General features: G+C 44.3%; 2 protein-coding genes across 3 annotated transcripts; one reads left to right on the top strand and one right to left on the bottom strand.

Annotated features, from left to right (window-relative positions):
* The first annotated feature begins 3,928 nt into the window (after window positions 1–3,928).
* Window positions 3,929–10,955, top strand: LOC102716558 (auxin response factor 25). The gene is made up of 14 exons (XM_015843233.2): window positions 3,929–4,875; window positions 5,249–5,361; window positions 6,495–6,593; window positions 6,670–6,726; window positions 6,823–6,978; window positions 7,063–7,147; window positions 7,457–7,547; window positions 7,643–7,807; window positions 7,891–8,013; window positions 8,083–8,158; window positions 8,318–8,474; window positions 8,552–9,675; window positions 9,989–10,179; window positions 10,290–10,955. Exons 1-14 carry the CDS (start codon window positions 4,818–4,820, stop codon window positions 10,486–10,488), a joined length of 2,694 nt encoding a protein of 897 aa, XP_015698719.1. The 5' UTR covers window positions 3,929–4,817; the 3' UTR covers window positions 10,489–10,955.
* A 239-nt stretch (window positions 10,956–11,194) lies between these two features.
* Window positions 11,195–14,922, bottom strand: LOC102716280. 2 transcript variants are annotated; one of them, XM_040529680.1, is made up of 6 exons: window positions 14,746–14,922; window positions 13,418–13,583; window positions 12,902–13,327; window positions 12,369–12,798; window positions 12,175–12,256; window positions 11,195–11,799 (listed from the first exon to the last, which is right to left on the bottom strand). In XM_040529680.1, exons 1-6 carry the CDS (start codon window positions 14,773–14,775, stop codon window positions 11,584–11,586), a joined length of 1,350 nt encoding a protein of 449 aa, XP_040385614.1. In that variant the 5' UTR covers window positions 14,776–14,922; the 3' UTR covers window positions 11,195–11,583. The 2 variants fall into 2 exon arrangements, with proteins under 2 accessions (XP_040385614.1, XP_040385615.1); XM_040529681.1 differs by lacking the exon at window positions 14,746–14,922 and adding an exon at window positions 13,705–13,732.
* Between the last annotated feature and the right edge of the window lie 717 nt (window positions 14,923–15,639).

Here is a 15,639-nt window from a genome sequence, read left to right as displayed (position 1 = left end):
GGAATGCTACTCACTTATCTATACTTTCATGTTTATTCCTTACAAAGATTAAGACAAGAGGGTGAACTATTTAATATTTTCTATTCTAAAAGAAAAAACATCTCTCACGTGCAAGGTACAATATCAAATCGTTATGAAAATAAAAATAAGTGTAGGTTGGACCATCATGTGGCACAATAAGTGCATAATGTCATTTGTTTAATCAAATGACTTATAGGGTCCGTTCTAGATTGGGGTTTGAATAGACTAATTAGTTGCATGTTAAATGGTCAATCATTAACATATTATTAATTAAGTATTAATTATTATAGACTTAAAATTTTCATTTATTTGATTTTCAAAATCAAGTTCTACCTATAAAGTTATTTTATGGATCACATTATTTAACGGTGTTATAATGGGCTCATAACTTTTACTCCCCCAGTTAAGGAAAAAAAACATTTTCCAGAGAGAAATATAGGCACATGGGGTGTCCAAGTAGAATTCTAGTGGCTTATTCTCTTGAGGATAAGTATACATTTAACTACACAGCACATTTCGGTTGAATGTATAAATTGTACCGTTCCTACATGGATAGTTTAGGGCCAAATAACATCACATTTTTATCTATGTTTAAATTTTTACAACAAATAGTAAAGGTCAAAATTACATATTTCTTCCTAAAACCTCATCAATGTGATTACTTCTTTTAATAAAATCTGGAAAAGCATTTTGAACTAGTACTATGAAATTTGGATGTGATGCGATGAATTGTGATCTTGTCCTTCCTGGCCAGCAAATGGTAGCCGGCCACGTGTCTACGACAACTGGCACACGTCATTCATTTCTCCCACGCCACTGTCCACCTCAGTCCAGAAGGCCACGCATGGGCCGGGCCCAATCGGGCCCACCTCCCCACATCACGGGCCCCAACCACGCCTCCCCGATTCTTCCAGCCCGGCCCACCAGAGCAAAAAGGCCCCCATGCACGACACGTCACCTCAGCCCAATGGCCCCACTGTCAGGGGAGCACCGCTGTCAAATGGGCCGACCGCACGAGCCGTCCCCTCGAGGTGGGCCCGGCGGATCGGAAGGCCGTCGTGCGTCCGTGTCAGGTCCCATCGTGTCGGCGCCGAACCACGCGTGCCGTACACGGCGTCAGGGGCGGTGAAAAGGTTAAAAAAAAAAGGTTACGGGTGGGTAAAACCGAGGCATGTGCGTGCATGGTGCGTGAAAAAAAAAATATTGGAAGGCCAGGCAAAACAAAAATATTGGCAGAGAGTTTCGGATGTAAAAAATAATTTTTATAGCTCGTACGAGGATCGTAATGTGAATTTTTTTAGCCTAATTAATTTATCATTAACACATGTGATTTACTGTAATACTTATCAATAATCATAAACTAATTATGCTAAAAAATTCACGATCTCCTTTCTAGGTGTGTAATTAGTTTTCTTTTTATTTATGTTTAGTGACATGTTTAAGTGTCTAAAGATTTAATATAATATTTTAGAATAAATATTTGGGAACCAAACGAACCTAAAATAGAGCGGGGTTGGCGGGGGTGAGAACGTAAAGCAGACGTGCGGGCATGCACGCGTAGTACTCCCTCCTACGGTGGCGGTGAAAGTCTTCCAACATTTTATCCAAATTCGATCATTTAGCCTTAGTTCCTAAATTTTTTTTCTAAAAACATCACATTAAATTTTTAGACACCTAAATAAAGCATTAAACATAGATGAACCAAAAACTAGTTGCACAGTTATGTAAGAAATCTTGAGACGAATCTTTTGAGCCTAATTAGTCCATGATTAGCCATAAGTGCCACAGTAACCAACATGTGCTAATGATAGATTAATTAGGCTCAAAACATTCGTCTCGCGGTTTCTAGGCTAGCCGTGAAATTCGTTTTTTTATTCATGTCCAAAAACCCCTTCCGACATCCGGTCAAACATTTGACGTAACACTTCTTCCAAAAATTTTCTAAATCTAAACACCACCTTATTATCATTTCTATTTATATTTATATTATAGAACTTGATACAAGCCAGTCCTGAAGTTCTACCTAGCCAAAACCAATTAAATAAATTATTGGAAGCAACTTGTTTAATTAAATCATGAGCAAAACCCTGGTTAAATTAAATTAAATTGAAACTTGTCGGAATATTTTAAAATATCCAGAAACACTCCAAATTATTAACAAGATTTATAGCATAATTTTAGTGTATAAATAAATTAATAACATTCCACAAATAATGGAGGCAATTTCTTTTACTTTTCATTTCCCCTCTATTTTCCTTCTCTGACCTGGCCAAATGGGTCGTCAGCCCATTTTGCCTTCCTCCCTGCTCGTTTCCCTCCCTTCCCCTCGGACGGACCCGCTCCCTCCTCTCTCTCCTTTCTTCCTGTGCCAGGCCAGCCCAAACCAGGGCCTCGCTATACAAGCCAGGTCCGAGCCACCTCTCTCCCTCTCTAGGTCGCTGACAGGGGGCTCACTTGTCGGGTCCATCTCCCACCTTCGTCCATCGTCCCCCTCGCGTTCGGACCCGCCACTGCCTCCACTGCGTCGCGCCAACGGCCGCGCTGCAATCGCTGTCGCTTTCCCTGTCGCCCGCTTCGCAACTACCCGCACCGGCCGCCCCTACAAATACCGCCCCGTGTTGCCGCCACTCCCCCTTTCACTCTTGATCTCGTCGTCCGTTGCTCCGTGAGCCTTCCTCCTCCCTCTCCTCGCCCACGCCTAGCCACAACCTTGCGCCGCGTCACGCCGTAGCCACCGCTACCTCGCGTCGCCATCCACAGGACTATGGGAGATGTAGGGTAGATCTGATTTATTCAATTAATGAAGATAATTATGCATGGTTGAATTTGTCCCACGAGACAATGTGTCATGAATCACAATAGTCGGTGCACCTTAGGATACTCCGGCCGCGTTCGATATATGGGGGTGGTAAGTTAATTTATCCGACGCGGAAAACATAGATTAGTACATGATTAATTAATTATTAAAAAAATATAAAATAGATTAATATGATTTTTTAAAACAACTTTACTATAGAAATTTTTACCAAAAATACACCGTTTAGTAGTTTGGGAAGCGTGCGTGCGGAAAACGAGAAGGGTAAGTTAACTAACGAGCACCTGCGAACGCGGCCTCCCTCCATCTCATAATATAAGACGGAACTAATACTGACACAAATACCAAGAGAGCGTTATAACCAACTCCTCATTTAGATTATCTAGGTGCATATATGTATGCATGTAATGTGGTTGGGCTTTTGATGGTGAAAATTTTAAAATAAAGTAACTTTAAAGAAAATATATATGTTAGTTAATGTATGGTTGCATGCATACCTTATATTATGAGACATAGAAAAAATAGTTATGACGATGAAGTAAATATAAGATAAGAAGGTAATCTAGTCAAAGATGACTAGCATCGAGGGGTGTTTAGTGGGTGAAAAAAATTTTTTGGATGTCACGTCAAACGTTTGATCGGATGTCGGAATGAGTTTTTGGACATGAATGAAAAAACGAATTTCACGGCTAGCCTGTAAATCGCGAGACGAATCTTTTAAGCCTAATTAAGCCGTCATTAGTACATGTAGCTTATTGTAGCACTTATGTCTAATCACGGACTAATTAGACTAAAAAAATTCGTCTCACGATTTCTCACGTAACTGTACAATTAGTTTTTTGTTTTATATATGTTTAATGCTTCATTTAGTTTAATGCTTTATTTATGTATCTAAATATTTGATGGGATGTTTTTAAAAAAAATTAGGAAGTAAACAAGGCCTCAAAACAAAATTAACCCATTTCGTGAGGGCTAGGCGGTAACTACCGCTCCAAAGAAATACAAAATCTGACATTTTTCTTAAGAATATTTATACTACCTCCAAAAAGCTCTCCTTTTCTCCTCTTCCTACTAAACCCCTCAAAACGGAAAGAGAAAAAAACAACAGCAAAAAAAAAACACCTCCACCTCCCTCCACCACCACCACCACCTCTCGATCCGGGCATGGCGGCCTAGCCCCTAGGGTTTGTCTCCCCACGCAGAGTCGCCTCCGTCTCGGAGACCGTGCCCCTGGCACCCGCCGCTCTGTCGCGGCGCCTGATTCCGCCGCCGGCGCCGAATGCTACGCAGTTTGGTCACGCCGCTCTCTGGGCGATCTCGCGAGGTCCGGTACTGGAGGGTTCCTCGAGGTTCGGAGGCGTTCGAGGTGCGGCGGTGCTCGTGCGGGGCGTGAAGCTGCAATCTGGCGGGCGGTGGTGGCGGCGGCGGTCGTGGTGACTGTGAGAGCGCGGGGCGGGTGGTCGGCGGTGATTTGAGGCTGGCGGTGGTGAGCCGGCGGAGAGTGCAGAGAGTGCAGGTGTCGTCAGTGTTTAGGATGAGATGAGCTCTTGCTGCTGATGTGATGAACTCGGGGTCGGCGTTTTTCGGTTTCTCCGCTCATTTACTTCCTCCGCTGGCGAAAATCCGGTTATTCGGATCGAGCTGCGGTCGTCTAGGTGTTTTTCTTCAGTTTTCGGTGAAAATACTCGAGCTGTGAGGAACTTTTGGCTTCATTATTCCAATTGGAAAACAGTTGGAAGTTTGTTTAGAGTTTATCTCTCTGTGAGATGAGGGCGAGGATTTTCTGCGATGGTATGGGTTTTGGTTAAGGGAAGAGGAGGAGGAGAAAGCAGCCCAAGATGGTTTCTGGGCGCAGGAGAGGCAGGCAGGTGTTGCTGCTGGGAATATGATGGCACACTGACGAGCAGCTCCTTCGGTGTGCTTCCGTCGGGGTGCAGCAGAGTTTCGTGTTCTTGGCGACGGTTGCACTGGTGATTTCGACATGAAGCTCTCCCCGTCGGCAGCGCCGGATACACTGCAGGCTTTGCCGGAGAATGACGGTACATCGTGGCTCACAATTTCCACAATATTTCAGTTCTGAATTTCTCAGCTTGTGTTGATGCCTGCATTTGCATTGTAAAGCTAAATTGATCATTGAGCTTTGAGTATGATGATTACATAGTACATACATGTGTATGATGATTACATAGTACATACATGTGTTTTCATTGTTGCCTTGTACACACACAAAGAAAAAAAAACCCCACTACATGTCTACATTACTTGGTTCTGTTCATTGCCTCCATGTTATAACATTATTTGATACTGACTGAACCTCCTACTGTCTGTGGGCAAGTACAAATAGTAGCTTCACATGAACCTCAACTTTCTGGTGGTCTGCTGTTCATCTCATGTATGTTTGGCATGTTGCAGGGGAACAAAGGTGTCTGAACTCGGAGCTGTGGCATGCATGCGCTGGGCCCCTTGTGTCTTTGCCAATGGTCAGGAGCCGGGTCGTCTACTTTCCACAGGGCCATAGTGAGCAGGTCGGTCACTCAGTTTGTAGTCTATACACATATCTCTTTGAATAAGCTAGGCACGGCGAGATTTTGTTGACTGCAATTTACTAGATTTTTGTAAAAGAAGTTAGAACAAGTATCGTCTGTGCATCACTACATAATAGCAGTGGCGCAGGACGAAAGAAAAATAAGGTATGGCGGAGAGGTAAGTGTAATGCTAAGTGCACACTAAAAAATTCTCATTTACATGATAATATAAGACTACCATTACACCAAGTCTAACATTTAAATTGAAAACACATGAGCGAGCATTGAAATTGAATTGCACCTTAAGAAAATGTATATTCGACGCTAGAGGAGGGGAGCATAGTGCATAGATGATATAGATATGAATAATTTGTTATTACCCTGTGCAAAACAAAAATCAACAAACTATTAGTAAATTGACAATGGAGATAAATATACTGATGTAAAAAAATAGAAAGAGAATGTAAAGCGGTACCAAAAACATGTTTCAATTGCGCCTAGGTGCTTTGGGAGATCTAGGCAATTCCATTAATCAACATTTACGATATATCAATGATCACATTTCACAAATCACAAGTTAACCATTAGACCTCTTTGTGCCACAATCTTTCCTTTTTCCTTCATATCCATCTTCTATTCTTCTAAACTGTTCAACTAATATTCAATCGAATAAATGAAATCAGAAATTCACAATAGAACCATTCAAGAATTTAAATCTCTAGTTTCAATTCCCTCACCATAAAATTGAAATCACATATTCACCGGTTTGCCGGCTCGCTGACACCTCCGCTGCCTGCCTGCCTCCGGCCTTCGCCGGTCCGCCCGTCCGCAGTCCGCTGTTGGAGTGTTGGGTGCCGGCCAGCTCGCTCTGCATGCATCCTGGCTCCTGATCGCTCTGCATGCATCCTGATCGCTCTGTGCATGCATCCACTCGCCGCCGAGTTGTGGGGGTCCTAGGTCCCGGCCGGCGACCAAGGTATGGCAGCTGCCATACCTTGCCTTACCAAGCGCTCCGCCCCTGCATAATAGGGCAGAAGATTATTTTTATTGTTTGCTCCGTGCATTACTAAACATAATATGGCAGCAGAATGCACCGAAACTCTACTTTCTAAAGTAATTTTAGCTTTGTGCAGGTTGCGGCATCGACTAATAAGGAAGTTGATGCTCAAATCCCAAATTATCCAAACCTACCCCCTCAGCTAATCTGCCAGCTTCATAATGTCACCATGCATGTGAGTTTACACTTGAAGGAACTGTCATGTATCTTCTTAATAAGCATCTTATGATAATTTCTCTATGCTTTTGCAGGCTGATGCAGAAACAGATGAAGTTTATGCCCAGATGACACTGCAGCCATTGAGCCCGGTATTTGACCAGTGCTTTGTACTTGTACCCTGATTTCTTTTAAATGGATAAAAATGTTGCAAGGATCATGTATTTATCATGTAATCCTGTTGACAGGAAGAGCAAAAGGAACCTTTTCTTCCCATGGAGTTGGGTGCTGCTAGCAAGCAGCCCACTAATTACTTCTGCAAGACGTTGACTGCGAGCGATACAAGTACTCATGGTGGATTCTCTGTTCCCCGCCGAGCAGCTGAGAAAGTCTTCCCTCCACTGGTCTGCCTTTAAGCTAAGCTTTTTTTCCTAAGAGATGTTTATTCGTTATGTGTTCATCAAATTGATTCCTTTAGTTCTCTGCAGGATTTTTCACTGCAACCTCCAGCACAGGAGTTGATCGCAAGAGATTTGCATGAAAATGAGTGGAAATTTCGTCATATATTTCGTGGTAGGTGGCTATGTCTGACACAGCTGATTATAAATTTTCTGTACACAAAGAAATGACAAATAAAATCATGTAATCTGTCTTTTAGATAGCATTTCCATTAGACATCTATCTGCTCATTTCTCTCGACTGCCAAGATCTTTTTGTGTGGTTGTATTTGGCTAAGGAATCACCTGGCCATGCTATATAATGTCACTGCAGGTAGCTGGCCTCCTTCAGTTCCTGCTGTGCAGAATTGTTGAATTATGATATTCTCATGTTGGGGCATCTTCTTCTATTGAACTTTCAATTGTTTGTGCATTTATTGTGCAGGTCAGCCCAAAAGGCATCTCCTTACAACAGGCTGGAGTGTGTTTGTGAGTGCGAAAAGACTAGTAGCAGGAGACTCTGTTATATTTATCTGGTATGACCCACTATATTCCTTAGTTAAATGACATATTTTTACCTTTGCTAGATGCTGTACTCATTGCTGAGAATTACCATTTCCATCTTTACTAGGAATGATAACAATCAACTTCTTTTGGGAATACGTCGTGCAAATCGTCCGCAGACTGTTATGCCCTCTTCCGTGTTATCAAGTGATAGCATGCATATAGGTCTTCTTGCAGCAGCAGCTCATGCTGCAGCCACAAATAGTCGCTTCACTATTTTTTATAACCCCAGGTAACTGCAGTGCACTCGTACAGCAAAACCCTGACCACGCTGTTGTATGCCCATAGTTAATTGACATGGTCATCCTTTATCAGGGCTAGCCCTTCTGAATTTGTGATCCCATTGGCCAAGTATGTGAAGGCTGTTTATCACACACGCGTATCTGTTGGGATGCGCTTTAGAATGCTTTTTGAGACAGAGGAATCAAGTGTTAGACGGTAAGCTGATACTATTAAACACGCATCAGGAAAGCTCCATTAATTCTTATAGTTACCTCTTACTTTCAGATACATGGGTACAATCACCAGCATAAGTGATCTAGATTCTGTGCGCTGGCCAAACTCACATTGGCGTTCTGTTAAGGTAATATCTGCTAATTATTTTTTTATGGTGTCAACTGAAATTTTATTATCTTGTTCCATTATCTATTGGTTTCTCAAACCTGTCACATCCTTCATGGATCTCTTTCTGTGGATATGATTTCATTATGATTTTTTCAATTTTGGATGTATGGTGCATTAGGTTGGTTGGGATGAGTCTACCACTGGTGATAAACAGCCAAGAGTTTCTCTCTGGGAGATTGAGCCTTTGACAACCTTTCCGATGTACCCCAGTGCCTTTCCATTAAGACTTAAGCGTCCGTGGGCTTCAGGACTGCCTATGCACGGCATGTTCAATGGTATGCTGATTGATGTCAGGAACACACGCAATTTTTAGAGCACTCAGTTTGCCTTTAACTGCTGCTTTTTTCTGCAGGTGGGGGGAATGATGATTTTGCTCGCTATCCTTCTCTCATGTGGCTTCGAGATGGAAATAGAGGAGCACAGACACTGAATTTTCAAGGACATGGAATCTCACCATGGCTTCAGCCAAGAATAGATTCTCCATTGCTGGGTGTTAAGACAGACACATACCAGCAAATGGCTGCAGCGGCATTGGAAGAAATTAGATCTGGGGATAATTTAAAGCAGCCTTCGGCTACCCTGCAATACCAACAGACTCAGAATCTGAATGGTGGACTGAATTCTCTGTTTGCAAGTCATGTTCTACAACAGATGCATTATCAAACTCCACAGTCACCCCTGCAAGCTGTTCAGCAAGGCCATTGTCAGAACACTGGTGACTCTGGATTTGTTCAAGGTCAGCTTACGCAGCTGCAGTTGCTAAAGGAGCAAGAGTTCCAGCAGCAGCAGCAGCAGCAAAGACAGCAAATTTTACAAGAGCAATCTCATCATGAGATGCCACAGCAGCTCCCATCCAGTGATCCTCGTATTGCTGATGTAGCCTCTGAGTCTGGATCTGCTACACAGGCACCATCATCATTGCTTAATGGATCATCATTCTACCATCAAAACCTCTTAGAAGGAAATAGGAATCCCTCTTTGCAACTACACAATAATTTCCACAACTTTTCCAGCCAAGAAGCCTCGGACATCCTTAGTTTGCCTCCAAGTAGCCAATTAATGGCATCCAATGGGTGGCCTTCAAAGCAGCTGGCTGTAGAATCTATTGTTCATCCTGAAGCTCAGCCCATGCTTCCCAAGATTGAGAAAGTAAATCACCATACTAGTATATCTCATTTTCCTGGTACCTTTCCATCACAATCTGCAAGAGGCTGTTCTGTCGTCCAGGATTGTGGGGCTGATGCTGATAACCGCCTACTTTCATCATCATTTGAACTCCAGGATGGCATGACAAGCATCATAAGTGATGCTAGCAGAGAAACTGATACTATGGCCATACCTTTGTTGAGATATAATGGTGCAGATTTGACAACTGAAAACACCTTAGCAACCTCCAATTGTTTAGGTGAATCTGGAACGTTCAATCATCTTAATAATGTTTGTGTAAATCCGTCACAAGGAGCAACCTTTGTGAAGGTAGGTGCTTTCTACTTGCATGTTGTCATGTGTTTATTCTTCTGTGTGCATTTTTTTCAATTTACAATGATTGCCAATGTTTGTGACTATAAAAGTACTTTATGAAATAGATAAATAACAATCATTTTAGTAGGCTGGTGGTAGCAAAGCAGTCAATTGTATTTTAAAGTTGTGTTTGAAGTCTGAAAATGCCTTAAGCACTACCATTGATGCCATTTTGATTCTCTTCTTTTTACTACCACAGAACATTTCTGTGAGCTGTTCATTTATTCTATGTGATCTGGCTAATTTTCTCATCCATTTTCTTCAATAGGTTTACAAATCAGGGTCCCTTGGGAGATCACTCGACATCTCCAGATTCAGTAGCTACTGCGAATTGCGTAGTGAGCTCGAGCATCTCTTTGGTCTTGAAGGCCAACTGGAGGACCCTGTAAGATCAGGCTGGCAGCTTGTATTTGTCGACAGGGAAAATGACATTCTTCTTGTCGGCGACGATCCATGGCAGTAAGCACTTACAAAACTAAATTCCTTTAGTATGCACATACTGATATAGAATCTTCCAATATCTGAAGTACGTAAACATGATATTCAATGCCATGTTTTTCATTTTTCAGGGAGTTTGCGAATAGCGTATGGTGCATAAAAATACTCTCGCCACAGGAGGTGCAGAAGTTGGTTCGTGGTGGAGACGGCCTTCTGTCCTCACCTGGAGCAAGGATTCAGCAGAGCAATGCTTGCGACGACTATTCTGCGAGCCACAACATGCAGAATATCCCTGGCAACATTGCATCTGTAGCACCTCTGGACTACTGAAAATGACGACTATTCTGCGAGCCACAACATGCAGAATATCCCTGGCAACATTGCATCTGTAGCACCTCTGGACTACTGAAAATGTAGACCGGAATCTGAACAAACCACCCTTAGAACTGCAGGATCACCGTTCGTGATATAGCCTGCGTTTCATGTGATCTTCACACTAGTCCTGTGACTCCTGTCCGAGTCAGTAGCAACTCAGTCAATAATATAGCTAGATGATCTGTTGTATTTATCTGATAATGAACAAGCTGTATGATAGCTGCTTTAGCTCTACTGTAGCCTAAAGCTCTAATGGCAGGCAACTTGGCAAGAGTATGAATGATGGCAATCACTGTAGAATTGACCTTATTATGTAGCTATTAATATGTCTAGAACTGATGATTCCAAATGGAGTCTAAGCATTTCAAAATCAAACAACCTTTTGTCGCCTTGTTCATGTTTTTGCCACAAATTGCGGCTAAGCTGATCTTGTTTCATGCTGCTGGGTCAAAATATTTTGTCTTGATTTGTAGGCTCTGGCCTGCTTTCCTAGTAGATTTATGTGGCAGTGTGCATGATTCACGCAGGATCAAGTAATGCTGGACAAAATCATGGCTCCATGCATGCAATTATGCAAATTTCAAAAGTGTGGTCTATAGTTGATAGGAACCTTTTCTGAGAACCCTACTAGCTCCATGTGGTGACATTAACATCGTTGGATTTTTATCATGATTTCATAATTTTGTTTTTCTGTTGTGCTAACCAAGCTTCATTTCATGGCTGAAAAAGAACACAAAAGCACAGAGCTGGAGCTTGTTTTTATACAACAAGTGCAACTGACTAATGATCTCTCTTTTTCTCTTGAAAATGTTCATCAAAGCCTAGCAGCTCACAGCATTATCAACAACGAAATTCAGATCAAGTCAAGCAGCAGCAGCAGCAGCTGCTGCTGCAATCTCTACAGCACATTGCTCCCAACAACAAACCATTGCAGCTAGTTTCATATACAGAAAGCTCTCAGCATTTTGAGTGACAACATGATGATCATGAATTCATGGTGATGATCCTCTTGAGAATTTTTCTTCTCTCTTCCTTTTGGGTTTCCGATGTTCAGAGGAACAGCCAGCTGCAGCAGCGGCGGAGCCGCGACGACGGCGGCGCGACGCCGGTGTCGCGGATGCGGTCCACCTGCCGGGCCAGCCGCGCCGCCTGCCGGCTCCGGCGAGCCTCCGCCCTCGCCTGCTTCCCCTCCGCCTTGTGGCTCAACGCCGACAGCCTCCTGCTCAGCTTCTGCTTCGCCCTCGCCTTCATCTGCTCTGCCTGCACCTGAACACACATCATGCCAGCGTATCATGTGCCATTCTTATTCAGTCTCAAGAATTCTGATTCTGACCAACCAAAAGTTTTAGACTTTCAACACAAATTTGTAGACTTCTAGCTCTAAATGTTCCAAACTTTCAACATGGATATGCATACTTTCAACTCTAATTGTGTTCTGACCGAATGATTGATTGGACAGATTAGCCAGAATTGCTAATTGCTAAATGTACATATTGTTAAGATAAAAAAATGCTTAGGAAAAAAAAAACTCAGCTCTAGATTTTCCAAACTTGCACGATTTTGTAAGGTTTGAACTCTAAATGTTTCAGTATTTGAATTAAACGCAGTTCTCCTGAGTTTTTGAGGAAAATGTAAGTTTACCTCTGCATGCCTCATCTTGGCTTCGAATTTGGCCTTCTGGCAGCTCTCCCATTCCTGAATCTTCACCTCCTTCCTCTGATACCTGACGAATCACGACCAAATTTTCGATTCAAAAATCAAATTTCAGACAATGAAACAAACAAATTTCAGACAAAAAAAAAAAGAAGGAAAAATATGATCTTGGTGGTGTATACCTCAATGCGAGCTTGCACTTCTGCGTCTCCTGCCACGCCACGGCGCGCGCCTCGAACTCGTGCCTCTTGGCGTCGCCGTCGCCGTCCCCGTCGTCGCCGGGGTGGGGTCGCTTCTCCGGCGAGGCACGGGCGACGAGCTCCTCCTGCTTGCTGGCCCACGACGCGATGTTCATCTTGCCCAGCTGCATCCCGAGGGCGGCGATCTCGCGGCGCGTCCTGATCTGCAGCTCCCGCTCCGACGACGACGACGACGAGGCGGCGGTGGCGCTGCCGCTGCCGCTGCCGCACCCCCTCGGGCTCGACGGAACCGAGCAGAGCGGGCTCAGCGACGGCGTGGCGGCGCCGGCCGGCGTGCCGCTCCGCGACTGCTCCTTGCTCGCCATCGGTGTCATCTCCGTCCCCACGTCCCGCATCGACACCGGCGCCAGCGCTGCGACCGCCGCCGCGCGCGAAGAGAAAGACAAGACAACTCGTGTAAATTTTCGTTGGACTTTTCGCGCGTGTTTCGAGTAAAATTTGCTTCAAGGTTTCACCTGAGACGCGGAGCCTCTTGTGGCGAGGCTGCTTGCTCACCGACGACGACGAGGACGGCGGCGATGACGTCAGCTCGGTCAGCGCGCTACCGCTCCTCTTCGCGTCCGACTCCGGCGCGACACGGCCGGAGACAGCGACGGCGGCGGCGGCGGCGGCGGCCTTCTTGGAGAAGATGGGGTTCGAGTGCACGACGTGCCTACCGGCGAGCCACTTCTCGGCGTCGTTCCACTTGGACGGCACCTGCCTGAAGAACGTTCCCCCGACCACCGCCGCCGGCGGCCTCTCCTCCCTGTAGAACTCGAAACCTCCGCCGCCGCCAGCATCGTGCCCGCTGTCGTAGCCATTGCCGCCGCCGCCATGACCGGCCCTGCCATGGCTCGCGTCGGAGCGCGACCGGGAAGAATCCGACCGGTCCTTGGGATACTCTGACGAACCAATCGCCGGAATCAAACACCTCCACCACCATTGCCGCACCTCCACGGTGCAACTGAAAGAATCGAACAGAAAACACAAACCTTCATCGAGTTCTTGGGCCAATAGGCTGTTCTTGGGGTGGTCGTCGCCGTCATCGTCGGCGTCGAGCCTCGCCGGCGACTTCTTCGCCTCGTCGATCTTCTGGGGGCTGCTGCCATGGGACCCTAGCAGCTTCATCCTCAGCTTGGTTGGAGACATGACTCCCATCTGCATTGCGAGTTTGCAACCAACCGCACAAGAACACAAATTTTGATTAAACATCCTGATGGTTTCTAATGAAGCATTAATCACAGCAAATTAATCACCCAAGATTCATGGAAACTATTACTACTAATTAATGGCTTGGTCAATTGGAGTAATCATTGGCTGCAAAAATTTAGGTATTGACTCTGCATTCCTGCTGCAAAGAACAGAAAGATTTGACTGCTCCGACTGGAGTTGCCATTGCCAACCAAAGCTTTGAAACTGAGCAGCTATGAGCCTATGGCCATGAATGTGGGTTACTCTTGAGACCTTCGTTTAGTTACTAAAAAGTTTCTCCAAAAACATCACATTAAATCTTTAGATATCTAAATAAAACATTAAACACGGATGAAACAAAAAACTAATTACACAGTTAGGTAAAGAAATCACGAGACAAATTATTTAAGACTAATTAGTGCATGATTAGCCATAAGTACTACAGTAACCAACATGTGTTAATGACGGATTAATTAGACTCAAAAGATTCGTTTCGCGGTTTCTAGGCGAAATCTGAAAGTTGCTTTGTAATTAGACTACATTTAATACTTCAACGTATTTAAAAAAGTGATGTTTTTGCAAAAAAAATTTACAAACTAACGACCCTGAGCTTGAGAGTGTGAAGCAAGGCCATATGGCATCCACAGCCAAAAAGGCCAAAAGAGAAGAAATTCGGTAGTAACAAATGTAAAGCTCCATAAATGTTCATGAGAGATGAGATTAGAAAGGGAAGTGGCATTGCATTATCAAGCTTTCGAAAGAACAAAAGAATAATAAAGGATAGGTTCCATGCTCTGAGAGAAAGATACAGTATGATACTAGCACATGGGCAACGGATGATACATGATGAAGTGGCATACTTAGACACATGAAAGGATCAAAATACTGCAAGGAATTCAGAAAACAAGTAGTGCTGCTACTACTACTACTGCACCACTTGCACAACCCAAACACAAAGCTAAATGAATGAATGATTGAAAGGCAGCAAGAAACAAGCGTACCGATAATTACTCACTAATACACTACTCGGCAACGTGTAAAGTGCAAACATACAAATCAACATATTAACATACAATGGATGGATGAAATAGAAGCATGTACAATGGAGCAGAGAGTGCGTTATTGTTACCTGAACTTTGTGTATCCTCTCGTATTCCATTGCCCCTCTCGCTCTCCCTGTTTCACTCTCAGCTCAGGTATGAGCCAGCCGCTGCTGCAGCCTGAAGCAGCTTTGGCGAAGTAGCTAGCTAGCTTAGCTTAAGCTGCAACAAGAATGCAAGAAGTGGCAGCAGCAGCAGCAGCAGGGAGGAAGAAGACTGGAAGAGGAAGCAGCAGCAAGAGGTGAAGGAGAAGAGAGCTGCGATGCGAGTGCGCTCTGCTCTGCCTCGCTCGGGTCGGGAGAGATGATTGATAAATAGTCGAGCAGAGGAGAGAGAGAGAGACACGTAGCTTCGAAGAGAGAGAGAGCGTGCGTGCGGGGATCGGGCGTGGACCACCAGGTGCTCCACGAGCCGTCCGATGCGGTTGATCGGACGGCTAGATGTCATCGTCGGACCGGCTGGCAGGTGGGGCCGATGGAGCGGCTACTCTAGCGAGCGCGCGAAAGTTTCTTTTCCACTCTTTAAAAGACACAAACATTTCATTAAAGAAGATGAAGTTCAGAGGAGTAATCCTCCGTGCCTCGCCGAAATGCACGATGCTATAATCTTTCAAAAGAAACGCTAATTGAACTTGAAAAAATAGACTTATTGATAAAACCGAACTGACAGCAGAGGAGCATATCAACGTGGAGTTGCGGCATTTATCGAGGCGATTGCATCCATAGGCCTCTCTTGGCATGCAAGTTACTTGACAAGCCGGTAATCTCCATTTGTCATTTGTTAAGTACATACATTAACAGCAACATCACAATCGAAAGTTGTTGTTGAGCCATAGATTTTGTGAGTATCACTGAACTTGACAAAGGAGTTCACTGTTAATTATGCCGAACGCTAAATGTTATTATAAGCGGTCTGCGATCAAT

Source organism: Oryza brachyantha, chromosome 12, assembly GCF_000231095.2.
Source record: "Oryza brachyantha chromosome 12, ObraRS2, whole genome shotgun sequence".
In the NCBI taxonomy this organism is placed as follows: Eukaryota; Viridiplantae; Streptophyta; class Magnoliopsida; order Poales; family Poaceae; genus Oryza; species Oryza brachyantha.
Note: the sequence above shows the minus strand (reverse complement) of the source record. Positions and strands in the feature narration are given on the sequence as shown.

Coding starts and splice junctions, on each gene's coding strand:
- LOC102716558 (XM_015843233.2), top strand. CDS start 4,818: ATGAAGCTCTCCCCGTCGGCAGCGCCGGATACACTGCAGGCTTTGCCG. Junction 5,362..6,494: donor CACAGGGCCATAGTGAGCAG/GTCGGTCACTCA, acceptor AGCTTTGTGCAG/GTTGCGGCATCGACTAATAA. Junction 9,676..9,988: donor AAGGAGCAACCTTTGTGAAG/GTAGGTGCTTTC, acceptor TTTCTTCAATAG/GTTTACAAATCAGGGTCCCT.
- LOC102716280 (XM_040529680.1), bottom strand. CDS start 14,775: ATGGAATACGAGAGGATACACAAAGTTCAG. Junction 13,328..13,417: donor GGCCCAAGAACTCGATGAAG/GTTTGTGTTTTC, acceptor TTGGTTCGTCAG/AGTATCCCAAGGACCGGTCG. Junction 12,257..12,368: donor AAGTGCAAGCTCGCATTGAG/GTATACACCACC, acceptor GTGATTCGTCAG/GTATCAGAGGAAGGAGGTGA.